This window comes from Xyrauchen texanus, chromosome 39 (genome assembly GCF_025860055.1).
Source record: "Xyrauchen texanus isolate HMW12.3.18 chromosome 39, RBS_HiC_50CHRs, whole genome shotgun sequence".
Lineage (NCBI taxonomy): Eukaryota > Metazoa > Chordata > Actinopteri > Cypriniformes > Catostomidae > Xyrauchen > Xyrauchen texanus.
In genome coordinates, this window is record NC_068314.1 from 16,600,491 (window position 1) to 16,615,663 (window position 15,173).

General features: G+C 41.7%; 1 protein-coding gene across 3 annotated transcripts in view; it reads right to left on the minus strand.

The window, feature by feature from the left end:
• Positions 1-15,173, minus strand: part of LOC127632611 (tubulin polyglutamylase TTLL7-like) — a 132,232-nt gene that overhangs the window by 45,729 nt on the left and 71,330 nt on the right. For all 3 annotated transcript variants that reach the window (XM_052111304.1, XM_052111303.1, XM_052111302.1), the window contains exons 11-13: positions 14,424-14,571; positions 13,249-13,322; positions 8,807-8,942 (exon numbers count right to left, since the gene is read on the minus strand). In XM_052111304.1, the coding sequence (XP_051967264.1) occupies positions 8,807-8,942; positions 13,249-13,322; positions 14,424-14,571 (358 nt within the window). The remainder of the gene's footprint in view (positions 1-8,806; positions 8,943-13,248; positions 13,323-14,423; positions 14,572-15,173) is intronic.

The following is a 15,173-nucleotide window of genomic DNA, read 5'->3' on the forward strand; positions in this document are numbered from 1 at the left end:
TCCTTCGTGAGCTCGATGGCTGCTCCTCTTGATACCATCTCACGGATCTGCTCTCCATATGCCGCTTTCCACACAGGTTCTCTCACCAGCCGAGCCTCTGTGTTCTTGAAGGTTGCTTCTACTGCTCGGCGGTTATCTGGCAGAATCGCTGGGCTTACTTTCCATGGGTAGGCCGCATCCCAGTGTGGGGCATCGCTGTGTTTGTCCGCTAGCACATAAGAGAGACAGTCCTTTATCTTTTCTAAGTCCCTCTCTTCTCCAAGGGTCATCTCTTTGCCTCCCGGAGGGCACTTGCTGCACTTGCAGCTCCCGCATTTAGGGTCACATGCTGCTCCAATACTATCCCACCTGAACCACTCAAACACCTCCTTATTCGTGACAGTGGTGCTGCTGAGGGTCACTTCTTCCATTCTCATTGGGTCCTCACTCAAATCTTTGGTGTCCACAAGAACCTCCTTGTACACTCTTGAGGATGTTCTCATAGACCTTGCAAAGTGAGTCTCAGACTGGTGCAGCATTAGGTCAGCCACCTCAAAGAGATCAGGGTGAGTACCGCCAACAGTTTTGCCCAATGGGCCGTCCCAGAGTACTAGATCTCCCTCCAACTTGAACGGCTGTGGAACAAGACGACCTTCCCTGTGGCTGATCAGAAGATCGATCTTCTCAGGACGGACCAGCTCTTCTGCAGTGACGTCAGGAAAGATCTTTTGCAGTTGTTGCGGAGTTACAGGCCGACTTATCTCCGCAATACTCTCCAGGCCATAGCAGAGCAGTTTGTGTTCCATTACAGTCCCCTTGATGGTCTTCACTCTTAGTCGCAGGGAGTACCTCTTGGCTATAACTGTCGTTCTCATCCCTCCTATTCCGTGGACAATTAACTTGATGCGCTCACCAATCAGTCCAAGGCGCTGGGCAGCGTTGTTTGTTATATAGTTGGTGTCAGAGGCAAGGTCAATAAGAGTGCCTATCAACTGGCCTGAGTTAGTTGTCACTTCCAGTAACATCATTATAACTGGGTACTCTTTCAGTCCACCACCAGCAGTGCAGATCGTAGTTGAGGCTTTGTTGGAAAATGCCTTCCTGAATTCTGCTCTTAATTCCGGAGTGACTTTCACGAGGAGCTCTTCTTGCTTGCTGGTCAGCCCGAGGCCCTTTCTCTCCATCCTTTTGGTTCCTTGCACCTCGCTGCCAACGTCTTTCTCTTGAGCAATGGACTTGGGGCAGAGCAGATAGTGGTGAGGCTCTTCTTTGCGACAGTCCATTTTACTGCAGAGGAACTTCGGGTTGCAACGGCCATCCTTTAGGTGGAAGCACAGGCACCGATTGCATATCCCATGGGTCTTTAGATGAGCTTTTCTCCTCTGGAGATCCAACTCCCTGAAGGCTTTGCAGGCAAACAGCCTGCCAGCGTGTGTCTCATCAGCACAGGCAGTGCACGAGGTTAAGCGTGGGTTCGACTGAGACTCTCTTCGGCCTGAGGTAGTTTTGGAGAATGCTTTCTTGACTCCTTCTGGCTTGTCTGCCGAGCCTTTCACTGAGGAGCTTCCTCTCTAAGTCCTACCTCCAGCTGATCTAGCTCCTCCAGGATCACCTCCTGCCTCTTCAGGAAGCGCAGTAAGCAGTCGAAGTGGTTATGTGGAGCAAAACCATTCACAGGCTCAGTCTTGTGGGCAATCCATTTCTCCTTCAGAGCACTTGGTAGCTTGCATTCAAGGGACTGCGCTACCCAACGGTTCTTTATTACCTCCTCTTCTCCCAGGATCACAAGATTACTTAGAGCCCGCTCCACTGCTTGAATCAGCTCAATTGCTTTCCTAGGGTTATCTCCCTTTACAGAAGGTAGGCCCTGAACCTCCTCGGATATCTTCAGGATGATTTTCGCCTTGTTCCCGAAGCGGTTGTCGAGGCGCCTGAACATTTCATCCGCCGATGCACAGCTAGACAGAACCAAGTCTTTCTTCACCCTGTCGCCGAGACTTGCTAGGAGGTGGAACCTTGTAACACCAGCCATCTTCAGTGGGTTTCCCAGCTGTTCCAGCTCTTCCCACTCAGCCTTCCACCGATAGTAGTCGGTCATGTCTCCCGAGAACTTGGGCAGGCATATTCTTTCAAGACTGATCTGTGGTCTGAAGCCGTGTGCCCCGGGATGCAGGCCAGGGATGCTTTGTGGTGGTGCATATGGAAGCGCACCAGCTCCAGTACTGAATACAGGTGTTATACTGGGGATTTGGGGCTGCGTGCTAGCTCTAGTGGGTCCCTCACCGGACTCGCTATGCTCTTCATCAGAACCTGCTTCTTCATTCTCATCTCTCCCATCGACCTCTTCTACCCGCTTCAACTTTTGCCAGCTCCGTACCCAGTCATGCAGTCTGTTGACCAGCTTGTATAACTGCTGCTTATACACTGTTGTCTTGGCTCCAGGGACAAGACTTTCCCATTCAACCACCTTCTCCTCAAGCATTTTGATTCTCTCCACCAGGCCCTCTCTCAGGACTTGAAAGTCGTCATCCGACAACTCCTTCACATCGGTGTCCTCCACTTCAGTACATTTTTCCTCTGCACCATCGGCGTACAATTTAAGGTCGACATAGGCAAATTTAGACCATAACGTCTCCTTAGCGAGCCGGAGCGTTTCTGTATAGGTGGCAAGACACGTCGCTATCTTCTCCTCCACATGAGCCACTTCTTTTTCTGTTTTTTCTTCGTCGCTATCCACTTCTCCTAGAGCATCAACATATTCAAGTCCAGTGTCGTGCAGCTTTCCAAAGTCCACACCAAGTGCTCTGATCTCGTCAATAAGCACCCTTCTTTCTAGGAGATCTATAGTGAGGGACAGCTTTTGGCTCTCTTGCTGAAAGAGCTCTGTGCTGTTGAGCGCTTTCCTTTTAAGGCCACTAATTCTGCCGAATCCATCTTCCTTTTCTGCACTGACCAAGGCACTGTAAAACAGAGGGGTCTATTCGGCCTGTTCCTCTTCCCTTGGTGCTCCTTCACTGGTCAATGCTGATAGGCCAGTGGCAAATTTGGCTTAACGCTCTCGGGCACTTGGTTTATTACTGTTCCGTGTTCTCCCCACGGAAAGGGCAACCCAGTGTACAAAAGGATATTACTCAGGTTTTTCTTGGTTCACTTTTGTTTGTTTATTTTTCTCACCAATAAATAACCAGGTAATAAACCTGAGAAGATAAGAAGAATACAACATTTCAATTTTCATGTGTATTAGTACAAACACAATTCAATAGCCCAATAATAACATGCAACAATAAATAACATTAATCAAAATACTAATTATACATACTAATTACATATATATATATATATATATATATATATATATATATATATATATATATATACACACACATATGTTACATATAACAATATTAATATGCTATAATAATTTCACAATTATCATGTACACGTTTCACACTTTACATTATACACCATACTCAAATCCTACCAAACCTCTGCAAGCAAGAAACTACATTTCCCAGAATGCTCCGCGGCAAACCAGGAAGAATAACATTACTCACATTAAATACCGTTCCGCGATTCATACTTCAAACATTTATACATTCAAATAAAGTAAACAACTGGACACGTCTAGTATAGCGATGTTCTAAGTAAATCTAATGTTAGCTTTGTCTCACGGTTACCTCGTCAACTTATAACTTTGAAGCATAGCGATATATTTATCAGTCAACTAACGTTAGACTGTTTAGATCTACCGGAGCATAGCATTATCTTTAACGTGAAACGAACACAAACACAGTACAACAACATAGCATGGTGACAACAGACAACATGAAGCGTACATCATAAAGCAGACAAGAAACATTTAAAATTAAGAGAGCTCACCAAGTGGCTGCACACCGGATTGAAGTCATTATAGATCAATGAATCGCGCTTCCTTTTCACACAGTGAACTCCGGTCACATGTTCCACAGCACACTCATCTCTTAAAGAGGCACTACACCATTAGGCTACTAACCTCAAAACATTCCTTATAACAGTTGTAACTTTAGTTTAATGTACACATTTGAATTAAACATGTAAAAATAAATAATAATAATAAAAAAATAACAAAACTCCACAGAAAACACAACAGTAGGATTGTGGAGAGCCGCCTGGAAAAGTGTTTCCCAACGGCTCCTTAGGACTAATAACTGGGTTGTATTTTCATGGGTTTGAGTGTCTTGTGTCACTCGATACAACCGATCCCTAATAACTGAAAAATGCAGATATGTGCGGGCGACGTCAGGCTGGAGCTGCTGGCCATCGATTACTCTCACTTGGTCAAAGGCGTGCCTAAGGGTTTTGTCACGAGATTGCTCTAGAGGGAAGTCCCCCTCAGGGATCTAACGCTGAGCAGATGCCGACGGACCCGACTCCGGCTCCGCCTCCCCAGCCATCGCGTCACACATAATGCTTTTAATAATCTTTTAAACCACGGCCAACTGGTTCCAGAATCAGTGCATGGGTGAGGCAGGAATTAACTGCGGCCTCCACTCTATGCTTTACACCCTGACATTGAATAACGGTAGTCACTACCGGGTATTTGTGAACATGCACACACCTCACCATCACCTTGTGTTTTGCACCCAAAGCCCCATCATGAACCAAGCCGTGGTGGATCGAGGTTTGATAACAACCCGAATCCACCAGGGCTTGGTATGTACAGCCCTTAATTTTGACCAGAATCCTGTACGTCCCTGCTCGACCAGCGGCAGACTGTCGCGTGTTTGGGACCCGAATACAAGTCTCCACCTCCATCACTGGATGCCGGTCTTGGACCCGACCTGGCTCCCCGCAACCACGACAGACTGGTCCAGGCTTCCCGGCTGCACCCATGGCAGCAGACACATCAACCTGGGAAGGATGACGGAGAGGGGTAGGGGAGGGGGCCGGCACATAGTGCAGCCCATGAAGGCGGGGCGCCAGTTTGGGTGGAACCACTCCCCGTTTCCAGGGAGCGGGTATAGGGTGAGAGGGAGGAGAGGGAGGGGCAAGAGGAGGAGGAGAAGCAAGAGGGGGAGAGAGAGAGAGAGAGAGAGAGAGAGAGAGAGAGAGAGAAAGAGAGAGAGAGATCTGGACTGCTCCCCGGCTTCCGGGTAGGCTGCCATGTGGGCTTTGGCCAGCTGGACGGCATCATCCACCGACATGGGGAGATGGCACTCGACCCATTCCACGGTTCTTCTAGGCAGGCCAACGGTTAGCTGCTCCAGCACCATCAGCTTGATGACATCTTAGACGCCGGGGCCTTCCTGGGCCAGCACCCATTTTCGGCAGGCATCACGGAGCTGCTGGGCTAACGTAACCTATGTTTCATCTGGTAACGCCTAATTAAACTTGTCTTATTCAAGTCAACCAAATTATTTAACATGACTGAATCAACCTTTAGTCAACATTAGGTTGCACCATAAATTCTAATTTTAAGGGTTAGATCAGGTACTTTTTTTATCTGTATTCTAATCTAAAATACATATTGCATGTCTACTGATTGATAAAATTCAAAATTGGTTAAAAAATATGATTTTACAAACCAAAAAAACATTGGATAATGAAAAGGTTAAAATGAGAAAAGAACCAGTATATGCTTTATAGATTTTGTTTTTCTAAAAATGTGTTTTGGTGAAGACTGAGTAATCACAATCAAGAATGTGATCAATATCATTCTCAATCTGTGCTCCAACAAATTTTCTTTTTCTTACAAAACAGTATGATCTGCGTCTGGTTTATTCAGATGTTTCTTGATTGCAAGTGTTGCATGCTTTTCAAGTAGAAACATTATCCCAGCTCTAACTCAATAAGCTGAGCATTGATCTGTTGTAGAGGCTCAGATGGAGGGGGACTTTAAGTGCATTAAACCCTGTTTTTTTTTTTTGCTCATCGCCACCTTGCTTTGTTCCTCAGATCCAGAATAAATCTCATTGTTCAGACAGCCAGCTGAAGTAGAGTAGGCTGCAATAAGCCTACACGCTGACTGCAGGTGATGAGTCAATATTTGCTAGTGTTGCTACAGTTAGATGTTTGTGATGTTTGGTTTTGTTGTCTGGATTTAGGCACTGCCTCAATTTTGAGGATTTTTCTTATGTTAAGGAATAAAGTTTTATGGTTTCAGTGGACACCTGTGTTGGATGTAACACATTCTGTTGTTGCATTACAAATGTGCTTTCAATTATCAACAGTTAATTTAAAGTGGTCGTTTCACACATATTTTATCATTTAGTTTTTTCCTTTAAGTCCACTTACAATGATAGTCATGCTTTTGTTCTCAAACTGTCATAATTTAGTAACCATGACGATTTTTTGCCCTTTTTCTAGGCTTTTAAATCTAAATTTGCAGTGTCTGTCATAGGAAATTTGAACAAGTCGTTTTGAAGCTTAAGTATTCATTGCACAATGAACTCTTTTAAGAGCAACACAAATTCCATTTCTCATTATGTGACCCCTTTTTTTAGTATACAGCATATAGCACCAAATTTCTCATAACATTTTTTAAGATAAATATGAACAATATGAACACACACACACACACACCGCTAAAAGTTTGGAATAATATGTACAGATTTTGCTGTTTCGGAAAGAAATTGGTACTTTAATTCACCAAAGTGGGATTCAAATGATCACAAAGTATAGTCAGGACATTACTGATGTACAAAACAGCACCAACACTATTTGAAAAATTTTTTTTTGGGACAAATCTAGACAGGCCCCATTTCCAGCAGCCATCACTCCAACACCTTATCCTTGAGTAATCATGCTAAATTGCTAATTTGATACTAGAAAATCACTTGCCCTTCTACCAAACACAGTTGAAAGCTATTTGGTTTGTTAAATGAAGCGTAACATTGTCTTTGTGTTTGTTTTTGAGTTGGCACATTATGCAATAGACTGGCTTGTCTTAAGGTCAATATTAGGTCAAAAATGGCAAAAAAAAAATATTTTTTTTTTCTAAAAACTCGTCAGTCAATCATTGTTTTGAGGAATGAAGGCTATTCAATGCTTGAAATTTACAAAATAAACTGAAGATTTCATACAAAAGTGTACACTACAGTCTTCATAGACAAAGGACAACTGGCTCTAACAAGGACAGAAAGAGATGTGAACAAACAAGAGGATAAGTACATCAGTCTCTAGTTTGAGAAATAGATGCCTCACATGTCCTCAGCTGACAGCTTCATTCAATTCTACCTGCTCAACACCAGTTTCATGTACAACAGTAAAGAGAAGACTCAGGGATGCAGGACTTATAGGAAGCATTGCAAAGAAAACTTTTGAAACAGAAAAAAAAGAGAAAAGGCTAGAGTGGGCAAAGAAACACAGACATTTGACAACAGATAATTGGACAAGAGTGTTATGGATCTTATCCCCATGTGCTTTTCTGGATCAGCTAGACTGTAAGGTGCGTGACAAGTGCCCGACAAGACCAATGGGACCAGATGAACACATTTATGGTAAGTGCTACAGGATGCGTTGGGTGAAATGTCACCTGAGTTTCTGGACAAACTGACAGCTGTCAGTTGCTGACATTGCTGCACGTAGAGGATTTTTTGATGAGAACTCTTTGAAGCAGTTTAAGACGTTCTGAATTGTTTTAGTATTTATTGTAATAGTAATTTTTCACATGATTAATGTCCAGACTACACATTGTGATCTGTTGAATGCCACTTTGGTTAATAAAAGTACCAATTTCTTTCCATAAGAGCAAAATCTAAAATATATAGATGCCTGTGTGTCTATCTATCAGACAGAGTAAAGTAATCCTATCACATTCTAAAAAAGGTAATTAGTTAGTAGTAACTCATTACTTTTGCAGAGGAACTTACCCAGCACTGCTGGAACCTGTACAAAGTTGTGTGAGGTAGACAGATCCTAGACTCATGCAAAAAGGATTAGCATACTGAAAAACTGAAATCATTTCTAAAACAAGAAAGGAATTAGCACACTGACAGAGAGGAAGGTCAAAGACCACATGGAAATGGCACAACCTCAGGCCTCTTGAATCTCTCCCAAATAAGCCAGAACTCAACACTGTAGGAAACAGCTCACATGCTCCCCTGCCACATCAACAGATGCCTCCCGCCTAGAAACTACAACCTGCCAAACAACCATCTCACCACTGCAAGCGAGCTACCACTCAGCAATTCAAACTCATGTGCAACCCCACTCCAAAGTCAAGTTTCCGATTCCATCAGTGAGACGAGATCCTTCCAAAAATATGCCACATTCATATGAATGCACAGATTCTGGAGACAGAGAACAACTAATAATGAACTTCAGCTGAATAATGAATATCAGAACAGAGGCCTTCATTAATAAAAAGACCAAATGCTCCAAAGGGCAGGTGGCTGGTTACTTACTGGCCCCCCAAAAAAGTCTCTATGATGTTCTGGTCCCTAGATATGGAACTGGCCCCTGTCTTCCCCCATTGTTTTTTGTTTGTTTGTTTTAATGTCCACTAGGTGTAAATTGTAAGTCTGATTGGTTAAAAAATATATCAAACCTCTCCTCAACAAGCCACATGATTTGAGGTATAATTTTTGTCTGCAGGTATAATTTTTAATACTTTAATATGAGCAATAATAAAAATAGTGATGCTTGCCTCAGCAAACATCACTTATGAGAATCAAGAACACAACAATAATTGCAAAGAAAGTAAAAGACTATTCCAAAAGAGCAAAAAGGAAGGAGTAATGGAAGGAGAACTAGAAAGAGAGAGAGAGAGAAAGAGAGAGAGAGCGAGAGAGAGAGAGAGAGAGAGAGAGAGCGAGAGAGATTGTTGGGTTGTGGCTCAGGTACATGCCTTCATTCGTTTCAGCGGATTATTCATTTCCTTTTGAAGTGAAGCTGCTCGCCCAGTGAGGAATGTCTGAAAGGCTGCTGAAAGGAGACTCTCATATTTCTCCAAGAGCAGCTTGTCATCTGGGGGGTAAATACGTCTGTACGGAGAGAGAGAGAGAGAGAGAGAGAGAGAGAGAGAGAGAGAGAGAGAGACTGTTTTATCTGATTATCTGATTTAGCCGCCTTGTCTGCAAATCTCAATCGTTCTTTTAACACATGCATGTCCATTAATGCTGTATATACACTAATGACTAATACACTAGTCTTGATAGTAGACGTTAAGACTAAACAAAAGCCAAAGACGTATAAACGGTTCACTATATCTGTGCGATTGATCTTCAAATCAGAGCCATTTCGGGTCATGTATATAATCAAAACAATGCTGGGGCATTAATCTAAATAAACAGTGAAGGTGGAGACAGCGATATACTTTATACATACGATATTTCCACATTCAAATCTAATAAACTAATGCTCACTTTGTGTGGGAGACTTTAAACCAGTTCCTTTGCACTCCAGCATAATCAAAAGCTCAAGTAACGTAAATGTTCAGTCAGATCAGATGATAAACCCCCCCCCAAATCCATTAAGAACTACATGCGTGATGGACACACTTGTGTGGCGGCAGTAATCTAGTATGAGTAAGTGTGGTTTAGTCTTGGGCATATGGCACATGTTGAAATCTAGGTCTGACCCACAAACCTCAAACACTTTTCTTGATGTTTCAGCATCTTTTGGGGTGTTTTTATTTAGAGTCGTACAGTACAGCACTTACACGCATGGCATAAAATGACCTATTTAGGAAGTTGCTTTAGGAATGCTGTGAAGTAGAGGCCTAATTGCTGTCTGTACTGAGTGTTTCATTACAGTTACCCAAAGAGGTGAACGGAAAATTCAGTAGATGCTAAATGCCGTAGCTTCTCTTTGATGTAGACAACCTAGCTTATTTTCACTACCATAAATACAAAGGGTTAGTTGAGATGCTTGTGTAAAATGAGGTTAGGTTAATCAAGTTCTAACACAAGGTCTTTGTTTGGCAGAACCTTGTGTCATGTTTACGCAATTGGCTTCTTTGCAAGGAATATTCTGGGTTCAATACAATTAAGCTCAATTGACAGCATTTGTGGCATAATATTGATTACAACAAAATTAATTTTGACTTGTCATCCCTTTTCTTTGAAAAAAAAATAGAGCTAACTCTTTTTCAGCAGCCATATCACCCTGTAGGTCAAGACAGGTTGCCCATTGAAGTTTAGCAGGGTTGAGCCTGGTCAGTACCTGGATGGGAGACCTCCTGGGGAAATTAAACTTTACACAGGAAAGGTTAGTAAAAGATTTTGTCACACTAAAATCATATTAACATGCATAATGTTAACGTCTTGTGGCTATTAGAGTTGGGAATTTTATGGAATTTAACAATTCCGGTTACGATTCTGATTCCTCTTACCGATTCTGGTTCTGATTTCTCATAACGACACTTATTTGGAATTAAGAAATTCAATTCTCACAGGTCTGAAGTACAACACTAAATAAACACAGTAAAAGTTCCAGAGACAGTTTAGACTGTGTTATGTAGCCTACTGTTATACTTCATCCTTGTTACACTTCAAAAGTTCTTATTTCATTATAAGTATAAGACTAATTCAGTAACAGTTCAGGGCCTCGTTTCCCAATAAGGATCGATCTTAGGTTTCTTAGATTTTACGAACATTCATTAATTTTTACATGCTTTCCCAAAACTGCACTTAACAGACATTTATGAAAGTCGCTGTCCACGTGACAGTGCTGAAATGTGACTGTACAGTGCTGCTCATCATTGTAACTTCATTATATTTGTGCGTAACTAAACAATCACTTGTAATTTACCTTGCTAAGATTTGTTTAAAATATTTTCTTAAATATTCAACCTAATTAACTACATATTTACATTTTGTTTTACAATAATCTTTTGAAGAACGATCTATTTCTTTTACACAATCTGCTTCCATAATCAGACGTGAATTTGTAATATTTTGATTTCACATATTTCTCGTGATACGAAAGCTTCCAGGATTAGTGAAGACAGCGGAGGCCCTTTGTATGATCCCACTAATTACAAACATTCATTGAATATTATGAGATTCGGCGTGTTATCACGCAGCGCAAAATAAGGAGACGTTTAGAAGACGTGCTTTAGGCAACGCTGCATGTGCGGTGCGACACAACTTGTAGAGCTGACGAGAGCCCATTTCGATGTCAGATTGGAAGAGGAGACAAGGATGATGAGCCAATATATACTGACGATTTTTATGCAGTTATTGACACTTTGTTTCATGCTGCATATTCATTCAAATGAACCAGCTCATTTGAGTCATTAGTTCTGGAATTGGACAACACTGGGCATGCTGTGTGTTTCAAGCTGTAGATTCAGTAGGGGGCAGCCCTGCCACTGAAATGCGCTGCAAGAAAATATGTCAGTGTATTTTAGTAGTGTTTTTGGCCCGCATCAGTGCAAAATTGCCCATTCGAGATCCATTCAATAACCAAATATCATAAAAATGAATTGGTTCATGTACATTTCTTTTTATGGAACCGGTTCCGAACAAGAACTGGTTCTCTGTTCCCCTTTTTCTTTTCTCCCCAATTTGGAATGCCCAATTCCCAAAGCGCTCTAAGTCCTTGTGTTGATGTAGTGACTCGCCTCAATCCGGGTGGCGGAGGATGAATCTCAGTTGCCTCTGCATCTGAGACCGTCAATCCGCACATCTTATCACGTGGCTTGTTGAGCGCGTTACCGCAGAGACATAGCACACGTGAAGGCTTCACGCTATACTCACCACGTGCCCCACCGAGAGCGAGAACCACATTATAGCAACCACGCTGGAGTCACTCAGCACATCCTGGATTCCAACTCACGACTCCAGGGGTGGTAGTCAGCATCTTTACTTGGTGATCTACCCAGGCCCCCCTCAATGTTCCCATTTTGAAACATTGAGTATTTTAATGTTTACAGATTGGCCCTGTTCACTTCCACTGTAAGTGCCTCACTGTAACCTAAATTTTTGCTATTTCTTTAAGTCGAAATGTATTTTTGTAGTAATCAGCATTATGGCACAAATGCTGTCGATTGAGCTTAACTTGTATGCAACCTTGAATATTAGAGGGCTGACTTGATCCTTATTCATGTTCTGACCATCTCCATATCTGTCAACAACATATGAAATATTGACAAATTTTGGTCCTTCTAGACTTTGTGCTAGGGTTTGGTTGTTCATGAATTTCTGCAACAATGACAGGTCTCTTCTCTCATGTTTTCAACATCTTGTGTCTGAAACTCGAGGACAGCTGCCTTGCTTACCAGTCAGTCAATGACTTAAAAGACTTTCTGTATAAAGAAACCCTCTAAGAAACCATGAAGTCATGAAGCTTTGAAGGAAAATCAAGCAAATATTTGAAGACTACAAAGCTTATTTCTAACTAGAAATGGAATCATAAGTTGAAACAAATGAAACAGTAGACATATTCATTTATTTACTTCTTTTCACTGTTTCTTAACCAGGCATGATGATAAAAGCCATTTTGTCATGGGGTTATCAGTTTGTTTGACAAGGACATTTTGTTGTTTGCATAGTTTTTATTTCTGCTGCACTGTTGTGGGTTGCCCTGCCCACTGTAAAATCTCATTGGTCCAATATTCCGCTCTACAGAACAGCACATTAAATATTAAGTATCTCCCGATTTGCTGTGATTGTGTCAGCTCATGTAGCAGCTTTGCAATCAGTGTGGAGAGACAACGTTAAGTCGCTTTAAACTTATCGCACAACACTTGGTTAGAATACTGTTATTAAAGGAATTTTCCGGGTTCAATACAAGATATGCTCAATCAACAGCATTTGTAGCATAATGCTGATAACCAGCATTAAAAAAATTCTCTTCAACTTGTCCCTCTTTTTCTTTAAAAAAGCAAAAATCTGGGTTACAATGACACACTTACAATGGAAGTGAATGGGGCCAATCTGTAAACAATAAAATACTCACTGTTTCTAAAGTATAGCCACAAGATGTAACAATGTGTGTTTTTAGTGAGATAAAGTCACTAACCTTTACTGTGTGAAGATATATCCAATTTTACAACTTTGTTGCTGTGATGACGTAACACCATAAACACTAAAATAACGGTTAAATGATTGAATAATACACCAGTTTTAACAGAAGAATTATTGTAAATGCTTTTATGTAATTATAAGCTTCACATTTCTGCCACATTTTTCAGGGTTTGGACACAGCCCTTGTCCTCGCTACATCCTTACTTGAGAGTCCCAAAGGCAATTCTTACCGTCGCATATCCCAAACCGAGCCACAAGAGACTCCACAGGTGTTAGCGAGCATTCTTAGAGGACAACAAATGCCAAGTGGCTTCCCTACCTGTAGTTCCCCAGGTGTCGCTTTTCGTGCTCATCCCTGGAGACCTGCTTGCGAACTTGGGCCAGTCTTTCTTTCTGAAAGCACATCACATGTGAATAAGTGGTAAGACATGGAAAAAACGACAAAGGAGTGGGCAAATAAAGCCCTGTTTCTGCTAGAAATATCCTGCAGTGTAATTTAGACACCCCAAAACCGCATAACAATGTCAAGGAATGACTCGTTTCCCATATTACGAGGCACCTTAATGAAGTCTGAGAGTTAGCGGGCACAAATGACAGCCTCTCTTCTACACTTGGTAATACAGGGGGCACGTTCATAATTCATATAGATTTAACTCCCACTGTAACATTTTAATACATCAAAAACTGTAATTGTGGAAAGGTCAGGTAGTCAATTTGCAGTGGCGCAGCAGGCTGTCTTCTTTAATAGTCACTGATCTCTGCTAAATGCTGGTACAGGCATATTCACTCAGTACCCAATCCCCAATATCCCTCCTCTTTTGTGTCCAGCTTTGCCCTTAGAAAATACCACCTACCTGCGGTCATCTCATACTCATTCATCTCTTCATATAATAAAAATAGTTTGAAAGACCAATCAAGATAGTGGACTGGTGCACAAAGCACCTTCTACTGAACTGCACTTGTACTAAGTGTGTACTTTGTCCGCACGTATGCAATTTTTACTTTTATTGCCAGAGAAAGTAGACTAAAACAGGTTGCAGTCGTGATTTCCAGTACAGAGTATTCTGTCATCATTTCAAGCATGATAGACAAACGATAGCTTTGTGTGACGAATGGACTGAAATTTATGTCATTATTCACTGATAATCCTTCACTTTATCGAATTTCGTTCCATTGCCCACACAAAGCTATCTATGATAGAAAGATGATTTTAGAAGACTTTAAAAAACTGCACACAAATCATATAGACAACTCTTATGAAAAGTTGATGGTGCTTGTTTGTCTTTCTGGACTTTGACAGCCCCAGTCACCATTAACTTTCATTATGTGGAAAAGAGAGGCCAGGACATTCTTAAAAGATTCACCATTTGTGTTCCAAGAAATGATGACAGAATAAAATATTTTGTTGAAGTATTCTTTTAAATATGATCTACATTTTTTTTTGTATTTATAACTAAATAATTTAAGGCTTTGTAGCAGCCAAATGGTACGCACAAGTTCCTCTCTCCTGCGCTCTAAAAGGTGACGCTGTTTCTCCCATTCCGTTGATCCAGCCGTCAGTTTCCGCATGGATCCCTGTCCGTACAGTCGCCGTTGGGCTTCCGCCTTCTGTTGGGCCAGATTTCGCCGTTTATCACTCGCTCTGGATAGAAAAAGGGAAATAATCAAGTAATCACAGTCAAAATAGTCCCAACTCTATATTCTGACAGACTCCGGGCCTCTATACATCACTCGACTCGACAGCATTCAGCACTTCATGATTTCATTGCTCACTGGACCCTTAAATTTTCTGTTGTTAGCGGCCACTCAGGGTCAATGGGCTTTTGAACCACTGGGGAACCCTCTCATTTTATTGGTACGACTTTCATATTGAGTTCTTGTCGACGAGTGTAAGAAAGGCACCAAGTCATTGTTTTTTCCTGTCACTGCTGGGGAAATAACACCGGGGTGGCTTTGATACACAGTCGGTTCAATGGTGCAGTCGGTTCAATGGGGTACTTCGCTGAAGAGTCAGATGTCTGGGATCAGCTGGGACACAGTAAACGTCCATTGGGACTATCAAGAAATTCAGTCTGACAGAATAGTAGCAATGCACACTTGAAACCTGATCCAGTGCTACAGTGCGATTTTGGTCAACAAAATTGCACTTTTTTTTTTTACTTTAAAACTATAATTTTTAAAAAGCAGTCATTTTTGTCAAACAGATTAAAAATGTTTGATGCAATATGTAAAATAACTGGTTTA